This window comes from Salvelinus sp. IW2-2015, linkage group LG13, assembly GCF_002910315.2.
Source record: "Salvelinus sp. IW2-2015 linkage group LG13, ASM291031v2, whole genome shotgun sequence".
In the NCBI taxonomy this organism is placed as follows: domain Eukaryota; kingdom Metazoa; phylum Chordata; class Actinopteri; order Salmoniformes; family Salmonidae; genus Salvelinus; species Salvelinus sp. IW2-2015.
In genome coordinates this window covers 48,157,693-48,173,142 of record NC_036853.1, presented here as the reverse complement: position 1 = coordinate 48,173,142, position 15,450 = coordinate 48,157,693, and the positions used below count along the sequence as shown (strand labels likewise).

At 42.4% G+C, this 15,450-nt stretch overlaps 1 protein-coding gene and 2 long non-coding RNA genes across 3 annotated transcripts; 2 read left to right on the top strand and 1 right to left on the bottom strand.

The window, feature by feature from the left end:
* Positions 1 to 818: 818 nt before the first annotated feature.
* LOC139028608 (uncharacterized) lies at positions 819 to 2,992 on the bottom strand. Its single transcript, XR_011480812.1, has 2 exons — positions 2,904 to 2,992; positions 819 to 2,361 (listed from the first exon to the last, which is right to left on the bottom strand). It is a non-coding gene; the product is annotated as an uncharacterized lncRNA (long non-coding RNA).
* LOC139028594 (uncharacterized) lies at positions 2,980 to 7,695 on the top strand. Its single transcript, XM_070446424.1, has 3 exons — positions 2,980 to 3,262; positions 5,769 to 5,860; positions 6,102 to 7,695. Exons 1-3 carry the CDS (start codon positions 2,980 to 2,982, stop codon positions 7,206 to 7,208), a joined length of 1,482 nt encoding a protein of 493 aa, XP_070302525.1. The 3' UTR covers positions 7,209 to 7,695.
* Positions 7,696 to 9,782: 2,087 nt separating this feature from the next.
* Positions 9,783 to 10,904, top strand: LOC111971757 (uncharacterized). The gene is made up of 2 exons (XR_002896386.2): positions 9,783 to 9,871; positions 10,061 to 10,904. It is a non-coding gene; the product is annotated as an uncharacterized lncRNA (long non-coding RNA).
* The last annotated feature ends 4,546 nt before the right edge of the window (positions 10,905 to 15,450 follow it).

The following is a 15,450-nucleotide window of genomic DNA, read 5'->3' as shown; positions in this document are numbered from 1 at the left end:
CATAACTAACCCTGTTACACTGGCCACTCGGTAACATTCACTGTCTTCTTAGTAAGCAACTCCAGTGTTTTAGGTTATTATCCTGCTGAAAGGTATATTCATCTCCCAGTGTCTGGTGGAAAGCAGACAACCAGGTTTTCCTCTCAGATTTTGCCTGTGCTTAACTCCCCAGTCCTTACAATTATAAGCATACCCATAACATGATGCAGCCACCACTTTACTTGAAAATATTGAGTGGTACTCAGTAATGTGTTCTATTGGATTTGCCCCAAACATAACACTTTGTATTCAGGACAAAAAGTTAATTGCTTTGTCACTTTGTTTTTGCAGTATTACTTTATTGCCTTGTTGCAAACAGGATGCATGTTTTGGAATATTTTTATTCTGTACATGCTTCTTTCTTTTCACACTGTCAATTAGGTTAGTATTGTGAAGTAACTACAATGTTTTCTCCCATCACAGCCATTAAACTCTAACTGTTTTAAAGTCACAATTAACCTCATGGGGAAATCCGTGAGCGGTTTCCTTCCTCTCTGGCAACTGAGTTAGMAAGGATGCCTGTATCTTTGTAGTGACTGGGTGTATTGATACACCATCCAAAGTGTAATTAATAACTTGACCATGCACAAAAATATATTCCATGTCTGCTTTTCTTTTCCCATCTACCAATAGGTGCCCTTCTTTGCAAGACATTTGAAAACCTCACTAGTCTTTGTGGTTGAAACTGTGTTTGAAATTCACTGCTCGACTGGGATACAGAGATAAGGTAGTCATTCACACTACATACGCATACCGACAACACACACATCACATGCTGCTGCTGCTACTCTGTTCTTTATTCTTAATCTTATCTATTCTGATGCCTTGTCACTTTACCCTGCCTTTATGTACATATCTCAAATAAAATKAAATTGTATTGGTTACATGTGCTGAATACAACAGGTGTAGACTTCACAGTGAAATGTTTACTTATGAGCCCTTTTCCCAGCAATGCAAAGTTAAAAATACATATATTTGTTAAATAAAAAAGGAAAGAGTAAAACAATAACGAGGTTATATACAAGGACTACCAGTACGGAGACAATGTGCYGGGGTACGAGGTAGTGGAGGTAATACAGTATGTACATGTGGATAGATAAAAGTGACTAGGCAATCAAGCTATATAAACAGAGTACCAGCAGTGTATGTGAAGTGTGAAAATGTGTGTGTGAGGGTATGTAGTGTGTGTGTGTGTTGGGAGTGTCGGTGTAGWATGTGGGTAGAGTCTAGCAAGTGTGCATAGAGCCAGTGCAAGGAAGTCAGTGCAAAACAATTAAGATAAATAAATAATAAAGGGGGCCAATGTAAATTGTCCGTTTTGATTAACTGTTAGAAGCTGTTCATGTTCCTTTTGGTCCCAGACTTGGTGCTCGGGTACCACTTGCCATGCAGTTGCAGTGAAAACAGTCTATGACTTGGGTGGCTGTGACACCGCCTGGTATAGAGGTCCTGGYTGGCAGGGTTCGGCCCCAGGGATGTACTGGGCCGTATGCACTACCCTCTGTAGCGCCTTGCGGTTGGATGCCGAGRAGATGCCATACCAAGCGGTGATGCAGCCAGTCAATATGTTCTCAATGGTGCAGCTGTAGAACTTTTTGAGGATCTGAGGGCCCATGCCAAATCATTTCATCCTCCTGAGGGGGAAGAGGTGTTGTGACCTCTTCACAACTGTGTTTGGACCATGATACGTCCTTAGTGATGTGGACACAGAGAAACTTGAAGCTCTCGACCCACTCCACTACAGCCCCGTCGATATGAATGGGGGCGTGTGCGCACCTCCATTTCCTGTAGTCCACAATAAGCTCCTTTGTCTAGTCCACAGTTTTTTGTCCAAGTGTCACATATCTCCCTCAAATACATGGGTTCCTTGAGTGGCGCAGCGGTCTAAGGCACTGCATCACTACAGACCTGGTTTTGATCCCGGGGTGTATCACAACTGGCTGTGATCGGGAGTCCCATAGGACGGCGCACAATTAGTCCGGGTTAGGGGAGGGTTTGGCCATCATTGTAAAGAAGAATTTGTTCTTTAACTGACTTMCCTWGTTAAATAAAGGTTATATAAATTAAATAAAACGTACCCCTGCACATTGATCTGGTTCCCTCTGTTATAGCTTCATTCTTGTGTATTTTATTCCTCGTGTTACTATTTTTATAAAAAATAATGTAACTGCATCGTTGGGAAGGGCTCATAAGCAAGCATTTCACAGTCAAGTCTACACCTGTTGTATTCGGCGCATGTGACAAAGAAAATTTWATTTGATTTAGAAGGACAACGGTGTTGCAATTGTGGTGGGGATCATGATCCTGAGTTCCTGGAGTGCCCTGTAATGGTGAAGGAGATTGAGGTGTCAAAAGTTAGCAGTCAATCAAATTTCCAATGCGATTTAAAGAGGTGAGAAAACAAGCGACGCTTGCGAAGATATTGTAGTGGATGCACCACAGCCTGTAGTACAATTTTGCTGCCAGGTGGTGTTTATTGCCAGACACGGCTCAAGTGTCAAAGAAACTGGACATTATTGTGGCTGCGGCAGAAAAGTAGTTTGGACTTATGATCATTTTGAGCCTGTGTAGGGATCAGATCTGTTTCACTTTTAACAGAAAAGTAGTTTGATTTAGTTTATTTATTTATTTTTGGTCGTTTGTATGAATATATCCTGTTTCCATCCCACACAGTAGGTGGCGACATGCACACTAAATTGTGTTAAAGCCAATATACCATTGAAGAAGAAGAAGTAGTAAACGGAAGTAAGCGTTGACCAAGAACAATTTTCACGTTAGCGTTTTTAGTGTTGTTATTTAGACATTTATTAACACCATGGAACTTAAAATATGACCAATTGAACTGCACAGCATCACATACTTACCACAGATAGTCGTTAATTCGCGTTGGAGACAGGGCTTGGTTGATGATATCTAGCTAGGTGGTAACGTTAACTAACAATGGCCAATTGTGTGGGTTTTCACACTCAAATAGCCTCCATCATGGAGGTGCTAGCGAATGCAGCCGTGTCAGAGATCTGTAAACTCGTAGACGACGACTATGCAGTGTTTCGTCTGGAAGTAACTCAAAGCCAGAAAGAAAACAGGGGATTGCGGAGGAAACTACATCTACTGGAACTGAAGGTGGCACGGGAGCGCGCAGAGAGYACAACGCGAGAGCGCGTCGTCGCCAGTCGACCCAGTAGTGTCAAGATCCTCGACCGATACAGAGGAATGGCAAGAGGTACATTTTGTAACCAATTGGGTTAACACGTCGTCCGTTTTTGGATAGTTTTAAATAGTTCCCCTGATTACTTAGCTATCTTGCTCAAAGACACAATATCATATTCTAACCAGTTTCTGAATGTCCTATGATTTACTCATTGTAAACAATATGACGCAAATCAAATAAACTTATTTGTCACATGCACCGAATACAACAGGCCTAGACTTTACCGTGAAATGCTTACTTATGAGCCATTTCCCAAAAAGGCAGTTAATAAGTAAATAGTAACACAATATAACAATAACGAGGCTATATATGCATGGAACATATTAATTGATCTATAAATGGAATATCAAAAAGTTATTTAAAGTGTCACCTTACATCCTTGACAATTCTAGACATTGTCACTGGTGTATAATATCAAATCAAATCAAATTTTATTTGTCACATACACATGGTTAGCAGATGTTAATGCGAGTGTAGCGAAATGCTTGTGCTTCGAGTTCCGACAATGCAGTAATAACCAACAAGTAATCTAACCTAACAATTCCACAACTACTACCTTATACACACAAGTGTAAAGGGATAAAGAATATGTACATAAAGATATATGAATGCGTTATGGTACAGAACGGCATTGGCAAGATGCAGTAGATGGTATAGTGTACAGTCTATACATATGAGATGAGTAATGTAGGGTATGTAAACATTATATTAAGTGGCATAGTTTAAAGTGGCTAGTGATACATGTATTACATAAAGATGGCAAGATGCAGTAGATGATATAGAGTACAGTATATACATATGAGATGAGTAATGTAGGGTATGTAAACATTATATTAAGTGGCATTGTTTAAAGTGGCTAGTGATACATTTTTACATAATTTCCATCAATTCCCATTATTAAAGTGGCTGGAGTTGAGTCAGTATGTTGGCAGCGGCCACTAAATGTTAGTGGTGGCTGTTTAACAGTCTGATGGCCTTGAGATAGAAGCTGTTTTTCAGTCTCTCGGTCCGCTTTGATGCACCTGTACTGACCTCGCCTTCTGGATGATAGCGGGGTGAACAGGCAGTGGCTCGGGTGGTTTTGTCCTTGATGATCTTTATGGCCTTCCTGTGACATCGGGTGGTGTAGGTGTCCTGGAGGGCAGGTAGTTTGCCCCCGGTGATGCGTTGTGCAGACCTCACTACCCTCTGGAGAGCCTTACGGTTGTGGGCGGAGCAGTTGCCGTACCAGGCGGTGATACAGCCCGACAGGATGCTCTCGATTGTGCATCTGTAGAAGTTTGTGAGTGCTTTTGGTGACAAGACGAATTTCTTCAGCCTCCTGAGGTTGAAGAGGCGCTGCTGCGCCTTCTTCATAACGCTGTCTGTGTGGGTGGACCAATTCAGTTTGTCCGTGATGTGTACACCGAGGAACTTAAAACTTTCCACCTTCTCCACTACTGTCCCGTCGATGTGGATAGGGGGGTGCTCCCTCTGCTGTTTCCTGAAGTCCACAATCATCTTCTTTGTTTTGTTGACGTTGAGTGTGAGGTTATTTTCCTGACACCACACTCCGAGGCCCTCACCTCCTCCTGTAGGCCGTCTCGTCGTTGTTGGTAATCAAGCCTACCACTGTAGTGTCATCCGCAAACTTGATGATTGAGTTGGAGGCGTGCATGGCCACGCAGTCGTGGGTGAACAGGGAGTACAGGAGAGGGCTCAGAACGCACCCTTGTGGGGCCCCAGTGTTGAGGATCAGCGGGGTGGAGATGTTGTTACCTACCCTCACCACCTGGGGCGGCACGTCAGGAAGTCCAGGACCCAGTTGCACAGGGCGGGGTCGAGACCCAGGGTCTAGGGTTAACACGTTTAAATGTTTACTCACCTCGGCTGCAGTGAAGGAGAGCCCGCAGGTTTTAGTAGCGGGCCGTGTCAGTGGCACTGTATTGTCCTCAAAGCGAGCAAAAAAGTTATTTAGTCTGTCTGGGAGCAAGACATCCTGGTCCGCGACGGGGCTGGTTTTCTTTTTGTAATCCGTGATTGACTGTAGACCCTGCCACATACCTCTTGTGTCTGAGCTGTTGAATTGCGACTCTACTTTGTCTCTATACTGGGACTTAGCTTGTTTGATTGCCTTGCGGAGGGAATAGCTACACTGTTTGTATTCAGTCATGTTTCCGGTCACCTTGCCCTGGTTAAAATCAGTGGTTCGCGCTTTCAGTTTCACGCGAATGCTGCCATCAATCCACGGTTTCTGGTTTGGGAATGTTTTAATCGTTGCTGTGGGTACGACATCGTCAATGCACTTTCTAATGAACTCGCTCACCGAATCAGCATATTCGTCAATGTTGTTGTTGGARGCAATGCGGAACATATCCCAATCCACGTGATCGAAGCAGTCTTGAAGCGTGGAATCAGATTGGTCGGACCAGCGTTGAACAGACCTGAGCGCGGGAGCTTGCTGTTTTAGTTTCTATATACCATTGAGCATTGACATAAGCTAACCTAACCACCTCTTTTCCCCCAATCACTCTCTCAGGTGAAGGACATCTCACTGGAAGCCACAAGAGCTTTGTGAAGCCAGCCGGACACAATACATGGAGAGAGAACCAACCAATCACTGTTGATGAGGTGAGTGGAACCTCAACCCAGCACGTTATTGTGATGGAGGTTAGTGTAATAGCGTTGCATAAAATATTACCGTTACGTTATAAATCAAATGTGGCTGGTTTATTTCAGAAAGGCTCCCCCTCAGCTATTCACTTGATTACATTGTCATTTATCTGCCATAGGGAAGCTTGTGAGACTTCCTTACGACATTGTTATCCAATTCAACTCATGAACTGGTAATAACCTCCTCTCTTCTTGTCAGGCTGCAGGTCCTGGGGTCAAGCAGGAGAGGACTAAAGGAGAGAAGGAGCCACGGCACAGCAGAGACATCCAGACTAGAGAGCCCCCTGTAGCCACGGAGGACCCCACCTCCGCCCCAGTGCCGTGTAGGACCCGACCCAGCATCACCGAGGTCAGTGGAATGCCGAACACCGTCCTCAAGTCAGATACAGACACGGAGACTTTAACTGCAACACACAGGCTCTTACACACAGGATCTGACCACAGATCAGACCCAGAGAGACTGGGGCTCGGACCACTGGTCTGTCCTCCTGCTCCTGGTTCAGAGTACTTACCCGTATTTCACCAGAGCCAAAGAACGGTTCATTCCCGTGGAGATGGTGATGGTGACACGTTAGACACTGGTGGGGATGTTCCATCTTGTTCTTACGCAACAGAGATGGACCCTGACAACATGCCCTTGGGTTTAYAGACACAGGCTGATCTGTCCAGAGGGGACTGGAACCATTACAGTAGTAGTGGATATTCTGAAGGGTGCCTAAATAAGAAAGGGGAGGTTATAGTTATAGATGAAGTGACTGTGAAAGTGGAGGGCGACTCTCCTCTGACCTTGAATGCAGACGAGACTCACTTAGGGGAAGGACACTCACAAGGCAGAGATTTCTTAGATTACAGGGAAAGCTTAGAGACAAATCCAAATGTCGCAACCCACTCCCCTTTACACACGCTCAGGGATCGGGACCCAGTGTCTACGTTGATGGGGCCTTCTGATTCACAGGGCTGCATCCTTTTCGATCAGGTATTGAACTCAAAGGACCAAAGGGCCAATGGGAGGGGAGGGGGAGCAACATCAGGCAGTAGTAAAGAGAAACGGTTCCTCTGCATGTTCTGTAACAAAGGCTTCAGCTGCCTCCAGAAGGTGGAGATCCACCAGAGGGTCCACACAGGGGTGAAACCCTTCAACTGTACCCAGTGTCACATGTGTTTTGCTGAGGCTGGCAATCTGAAGAGGCACCAGAGGGTCCACACAGGGGAGAAACCCTTCAGCTGTACCCAGTGTCATATGCGCTTCTCCCACTCGTCCAGCATGAAGAGGCACCGGAGGGTCCACACAGGGGAGAAATATTAAAGCTGCCCCGAGTGTGAGAAGAGGTTTTCCCATCAGAACTAGCTGAAGATGCACATTTAGGTCCACATGGGAGAAAGGCTGTTCACCTCTACGCAATGTGGGAAGAGGTTCTCAGAGAGGAGCTACCTCAGGATACACCAGCAGAAAAACCATTCCACTAAATAGCTTATGGTGTTTAGATCAAACCCTGCATTAAAGACAGATTCATTTTCAGTATTGTCAGCTGAAAAGATCCACAGATGCATTTGGAATGACGAGTGACAGATTTCAGTGTTGAATATCCCTGGGTAGAATATTGCATCCAGACATTGTATTGTATTTAAGCCTAAAAAGTCTGTTACATATTGTGGTTGTACTGTGTAGGCTATTTGATGTATATTACTTACATTCAACTACTTTATTTTTTCCCCCAAGACAATTTTTATGAGAAAATGATTGCAGTTTAAATTTTGGCCTGTCCCGACTAAAATAAATGTTGGTCGCCCGAGAGTCGTCTGTTCTTTCAACAATCGATTGGTAGAAATTTTAAACATATTTTTCAATATATATATATATAGTGTTTTAATAAAATCAACTGTATGTACTAGATTGTGTGATGCTTTAAAGGGGAATTGCATCTGCTGATTTGGCCTTGTTTTTTGGCTTGCTCCTCAAGAAATGCTGGTGGCCATGACAGAAGCCAAACGTGAGTTGGCTTGGGTGTGTAGATTGATGTGGGTGTCAGAACCTTTCCCACAATTTCCCCTCACTCAGTCACAACAAACAAACCTCCTGCAAGTTGAGCTCAATAACTGCAGGCAGATATAGAGAAGCTTTGAATAGATCATTAGCCTAAAGAGTAATATGAGAAGAATGTAATTGCTAAATTTATGTAGATATTCTAAAACAAATTGTTTTGATAACTTTCAAATGTAGTCACAGGTCCATGTAGACTAAACAACACTTTACATAATACCATAGAAGCACTGTTCTGCTGATATAACAATGTGAACCTATCATCTTTTATTGTCGTTCCCAGCTGATACAAATATTGTGCCTATCTGCATTTTGTCTGGGGGTATTGGGGCTACCTTAGCAAACATGTCCGAGTAGCCATACCTTCCTGTGTGGTGTCTCTTTCACAACAGGAGATCCCTGATCCTGGTTCAGAATACAGTGTTCCTCCCTCCACATATTGTCTGATACCATTTAATAAAATAAATAAAAAGTAAAAGTTGTCTAGTAAAATGTTAATGCTGGGTGCCAGGTCTTTCTCCCTACAGAGACATCAGTATCAAGCCCATCTGTCAGTCTGGAGTTCATCACATCATCTTGCAAGTCTCCATGTGCTGGCTCCATACATGTTTCTGTGAACACATACATAGTCACTGTTCTATTACCAATGGCAGTTAGGATAGGTAATATCTGACACACAAACGGGTACTATGTTGAAGTTTGAACAGGTCAGACTAAACCTTCCTATTTCTGTTCTCTCTATTGATGACCGTTGGTGAGCAGGCAAGAGGTGAGGTCTTTTCCAGAGCCCCATTGATGGGCATAGCAGCATAGATCAGCTCCTGGCCCCTCATCAAAGGCACTGGTGGGTCACACACACACACACACTATCAATGGTGGTTATAAATAGCCTGGTCCTGGTGGAACCAACTGGATCGCTTTGTTCACCTTTCTACTTCACTTCAAATATCAAATGTGAAGTGAAATAGAACGGTACAAAGGGATCAGGCTGGATCCACCAGGCTAGGTTATGCCCTGGACATTATATGCATCTAAGAAGTAAAAAAATAAGCAACAAATAATGTCAGTTTAAATAAAATATGTTTCACAATTGGGTTATCTGTACAGATGAGGAGCCTGTGAACGCTGTTGCCGTCGACAGGTGAAGGTTGCTGGCTGGATACTTGCCAACATGCTAGCTATATTTTAAAGACTTGTTACTGAGTTTTGAACACTTGTCAAACTACTTCACTACCTGTTCATTGATTAATTGGTGACAACTTGATCAAGCTTATGAATATGTAAAACTTAAAAAAGGTACTTGTGGTTCTCAGCAACTTGAACCAGCACTGAAATGTAAGCAGTGGTGTTAAGGTCTTCCCCCTCACTGCTCTTTTCCTCAGGTTGAAGCATATCCCTAACATCCAGACAGATGTCAAGAACTTGGGAACCTCCCAGCCACCAGGATAATCATCTTGTTCTTGGAGTTTATTCACAAGGTTAGATAGAAATAGATCCACCTATGTTATTCTCTATCATGCAGAATTGTAGCTAAACTTTTAACTTGGGAAGCTCATTCAATATTACAGACGTGGGTTATTTTCTGACGGACAGCACAACACAGGCCTAGCCCCCCCCCCCCCCCCCAAACACAACCTTCCCATTGAAAACCATTGAGTTGGAGTGCCTTTTACACATCCATGTCTGATTGGAATTATGATTACTGTACTCACTCCAACTCATGCCCTCTCCTCCCTCTAAAAGTCTCCCAGACCCTTATAGTCCTCAATCGACAATGTCAATGTTAACTCTTGCTCTCTCAAAAGCATTCAGTACCTCTATCCATCTCTCTACAGGTTCTACAGAGAGAATATTCCAAGGACCACCAGAGCCTTCTGACCAATTATCTGCGATCTCGCCAGAGCACAGAGAAGCAAGGTCCGCTGGTGGTAATATACTTTATGCTCTATGTAAACCCCCTTCACTATGGCTGTCTGTCTCTGTGTGATGACATACTGTAGCATATAATCCAGGGCCACTGGTTGGATTGGATTTACTGTACTCCAACTCATGCCCTCTCCCTCTAAAAGTCTCCCAGACTTTTATAAAAACGAACYAGGCCATCCCCCTGTCCCCAGGTGAGTCTGCTGGGCCATGGAACTCTAGAGCAGCACAGCAAAACACCTGCCACCATGTTGTCAGCTATCAGCAGACAGTTCCCTGAGGAAGGATGCAACCATCAAAGCTTTAAGAGGGACAAATTAAAGGGGATGACCACCAAATGCAATKAAGTTTTGTATAAACTACTCATGTTAATTTTTTAATAGGTTACAAAACCATAACTGTTTTAGCCTGTACTCATTTTTACTAACTACTATGGTAACTTAAACATCTGACAACATGCAGACTTTCTCCATCAAGATAGCACTTGGCGCTTCTGATTCAAAGAGGTCTAAAAATCAATGCAAGTCTCATCCAGGGTGAATAAATTATTCTTCATGTATAAAAGATCACACAGGTGTGCCAACTAAAATATATATCCCAGACAAGCCTGAGGTATAGGACAATAGGCTGTGTTTAGACAGGCAGCCCAAGTCAGATTTTTTTTCTTCACCAATTGGTCTTTTGACCAATCAGATCAGCGCTGAAAAAGATCTGATGTGAAAAGATCTGGGATTGGTCAAAAGACCAATTAGTGGAAAAATATCAGGATTGGGCTGCCTGTGAACACAGCCAGAGACAAGTGAATATAAGTCTGTTCTTGTGTTCGTAGAAGTTTGTAAGAATTTGAGTGGTTACATACAGTACATGTTAAATGGCTACGAGACATAAGGATACTCTTGCTGTAATCAAAGAGAAGGTACTGCTGAAGGCCCCAGTATTCAGTCAGGCAGCTTGAAGCATATGTCACCATCCGGGCCCTTGTCACAGCATGCAGAGACCTGATGGGGAGATGACAATAAATACATTATGTAACTTTCATCACCAAAGTCGTGTTAGCATTTACTGCACGTTTCTGAACAAACCAACCATTTTGTTAGTGKCATTGATATAAATGGGCAATTCAAAGCAATTTAGTTTAGTTTATTAATTAGACCATTTTAAAAAACAAGCACACATAAAACTTAAAAGCCATACATGCACATGAATAAAATCYAGGACAACACACAAAGTCTGGGACTTATTTCCATTGTGGTCCTCTTGAGACAAGATGGCTAGACAAGATCAAACACAGTATAGCAGTGAAATAAAACACAAACATAGAAGAAGAAGAACATCTATCTCATTGCAGTTACATCATATGGGTTATTCATATGGAGAATAGAGAAGACAAACATATTTTTACTTTATTTTTAAAGCTGTCCAGAGAGGACATTGTTTTTATAGGCAGAGGCAACTCATTCCATTCTGAGGCTCCAGTATACAAGAAAGTACCTTTCCCAGCATTACTCCTGAACCTGTATAAGCACACATCAGCAACACCTGATCTGGTGCTGTGATTGTGTGCATCCCTAACACGAGGAAAGTAATCACTTAGATATCTGGGCGCAGGACCATAAATACTCCTGTAAACCAAACCTAGTCTAATCTGGGACACCCTAGCCTCAACAGGCAGCCAGTTTAGTTCCTGAAAGCAGCTCCTGCCTATGTGAGTACGTGGACTCACCTTCAATACTACCCTGATCAGCTTATTCTGGGCTATCTGGAGCTTCCCCTTCATAAGTTTAGATAAGCCCCCAAACCAGGAAGTACTAGCATAGTCAAAATGCAATGAGTTCATATGCATTGACTAATACCTCTAGGGTCCTGTGGTGGCCTGGCAGCATYCTGCTTTCTAGTGATCTTACTCCTGCTCCACCTGAAATGCAATAACAAAAACATGAAAAACAATATGCCCAGTCAGTCAGTAAGTTGGCTAATTAAACACTCATGTAATGTGCACACCAGCCAAATGATACCCAACCAATACAGCCTAGTAGTCTATTTGCAGTGAAATTGGGAGGGGCATTTTTCTTTACAACTTTTCAGTCACTAATTCATCAATAAAACAGGCAGTGGAATGAAGTAGTTTGACAAGTGTTCAAAAGTAACAAGTCTTTAAAATATAGCTAACAAATATATAGTTTTTATTTTCTAGAAACCTAGCTAACATTAGCTACATTTCAGTGATGGTGGGAGTTAGTTAGCTAGCTTTCCCCCAGTACTTTAAATTTAGCTAGATCGCTAGCTAAGTAATGGAATTTATATCAACTTCACCATTCAGATGGTTCACTAGCAAATATATCCGGTTTCCCCTTGCATCTAAAGCTGCCTGATAAAGCTTGCCAGTTGATAGTAAAGCTAGGATGAATGTCAGTGGCCAGCTAGCTAACCCAATAGCGGCTGTCAATGCAATGGCTGGTCTGGAGTTCGTCACAAATGTACCATTATATTTCACATGATAAGCTTTTAGTCGACTCCCACTTTGGAAAGGTACAGGTGGGGAGACTCCTGTCTTACCAGCAGCCTTTAATCACAACGRGACACATAGTTCACCATAAGGAGACACCKCCATTCCCTTCACTGCCTATGGATGGCTACAGAATAGAGAGCAACTTTCAAGGCTGCACATGTGTGTTCTGTGAAGACGACCAGCTTCACATAGTCTCTTCAGGTGAGAGAATACATAAAGACCCAGTGGNAGAAGACAAACATATTTTTACTTTATTTTTAAAGCTGTCCAGAGAGGACATTGTTTTTATAGGCAGAGGCAACTCATTCCATTCTGAGGCTCCAGTATACAAGAAAGTACCTTTCCCAGCATTACTCCTGAACCTGTATAAGCACACATCAGCAACACCTGATCTGGTGCTGTGATTGTGTGCATCCCTAACACGAGGAAAGTAATCACTTAGATATCTGGGCGCAGGACCATAAATACTCCTGTAAACCAAACCTAGTCTAATCTGGGACACCCTAGCCTCAACAGGCAGCCAGTTTAGTTCCTGAAAGCAGCTCCTGCCTATGTGAGTACGTGGACTCACCTTCAATACTACCCTGATCAGCTTATTCTGGGCTATCTGGAGCTTCCCCTTCATAAGTTTAGATAAGCCCCCAAACCAGGAAGTACTAGCATAGTCAAAATGCAATGAGTTCATATGCATTGACTAATACCTCTAGGGTCCTGTGGTGGCCTGGCAGCATYCTGCTTTCTAGTGATCTTACTCCTGCTCCACCTGAAATGCAATAACAAAAACATGAAAAACAATATGCCCAGTCAGTCAGTAAGTTGGCTAATTAAACACTCATGTAATGTGCACACCAGCCAAATGATACCCAACCAATACAGCCTAGTAGTCTATTTGCAGTGAAATTGGGAGGGGCATTTTTCTTTACAACTTTTCAGTCACTAATTCATCAATAAAACAGGCAGTGGAATGAAGTAGTTTGACAAGTGTTCAAAAGTAACAAGTCTTTAAAATATAGCTAACAAATATATAGTTTTTATTTTCTAGAAACCTAGCTAACATTAGCTACATTTCAGTGATGGTGGGAGTTAGTTAGCTAGCTTTCCCCCAGTACTTTAAATTTAGCTAGATCGCTAGCTAAGTAATGGAATTTATATCAACTTCACCATTCAGATGGTTCACTAGCAAATATATCCGGTTTCCCCTTGCATCTAAAGCTGCCTGATAAAGCTTGCCAGTTGATAGTAAAGCTAGGATGAATGTCAGTGGCCAGCTAGCTAACCCAATAGCGGCTGTCAATGCAATGGCTGGTCTGGAGTTCGTCACAAATGTACCATTATATTTCACATGATAAGCTTTTAGTCGACTCCCACTTTGGAAAGGTACAGGTGGGGAGACTCCTGTCTTACCAGCAGCCTTTAATCACAACGRGACACATAGTTCACCATAAGGAGACACCKCCATTCCCTTCACTGCCTATGGATGGCTACAGAATAGAGAGCAACTTTCAAGGCTGCACATGTGTGTTCTGTGAAGACGACCAGCTTCACATAGTCTCTTCAGGTGAGAGAATACATAAAGACCCAGTGGCGTTCTCACTAATTAGAGAGAAGGGTGACTGATACATGCAAAAGTTCTTAGGCAGGAAAGACTAAATAACAAGGGGCGGGCTCCTTTGTCTTTCAATTAATGAAAGGGAAACAAAACGAATCTGTCTGCAATTAATAAAGAAAATATTTTAAATAATACTTACATTTTTCTGTTCTCTTGTCACTGTAAATAAAAACTCTATAACATTGTTTGGAGTATAAGCAGAGGTGTTTATTATCAATAAATGGACTACAGGATGTTAGACAATGTGMATGGTCACGGCAAAAAAAGGGAAGATGCAATGCAGTAGTAGCTCATTGCTCCTTGGCCCATGCCTTCACAAGAGGCCCACACTGGTAGTTTTGTGAGAAGSCAAGCCACAGCCCAGATGCAGTTGATGCTTCCCATCAGTGACATGAGGATCTCTTGGACAGGGTAGTTATTCCACTGGAATAGCAAAGGTACTGCTCCCTTCTTCAGACGTCGAAGCCCACTAGAAGGTTCAATGAAATCTTAATTTCCTAACTTTCAATAAAGATGCCGCAACAACTAATAACGTTAACGTCATTAGCACTAACGTTAGCTAGGTACTGGTAGCTAACGTTTGCTAGCTAAAGAGACAAAAAAAGACAGAACATATTCAAATTACAAAAATCACTAACAACAGATAAACAGAATTTTCAACAAGAATGATACAAAAAACGCTATAGAAATATGATTACTGCKCTCCCAAGCAAAAAGGCAGTAACTGSTCATAGAGTGGAACTGAGAATGGCTTCAAAGTTTTTTAATTGTCCAGCCAAATTAATTCTAGMGTGAACATTGGAGATGTAATGATCTGTTGCCTTACTATGAGTACATTTTTTATTAATGTTGACCCTGACCTCTGCCATGACCTTTGACCCTTAAACGGCAGTTACTGCCTTCTTCCTTGGCATGATATGTTATAAATTGCAGGGTAATACCAAAGCAAAGAGCAGTATCTGCCATTTTCATTTGTTAGTTTACTATACTTCTCATTTATGCTATTAATACAAGAGCAGTGTAACTACTGACAGTGTAACAGAGTTGAAGCTGCATCCTTTGTGTGTCTTCCACTAAGATACCAGTTGCATTTACATAGAGATGTAGGTTCTGCATTAGTCACATTACATGCTGTGTTTGACAAGTAGCCCATGTCTTGTTATAAGAATAAATGTGAAAAGCAGCACTGAAATTGTTTGAATTACATGAAAAAAGAGAGAGATCTTCTTGTAATATATAATGATGGAACATGATCGAAGTATGATGTAGGGTAATACAATTATTTTTTAAATGACCATGAGGTTGCTAATAAAACATTTTATTTGTATTTTTTGGGGTGCAGTTATCCACCCAATACACTGCATGCTTGACATCTCTCTCACTCTCCAGTGCTGTTAGTAAAATGAAATAATCTCCTCTGCCTTCCGACCAGCTGTTCCTTCATGCCATACCACTGAGATGTTTTA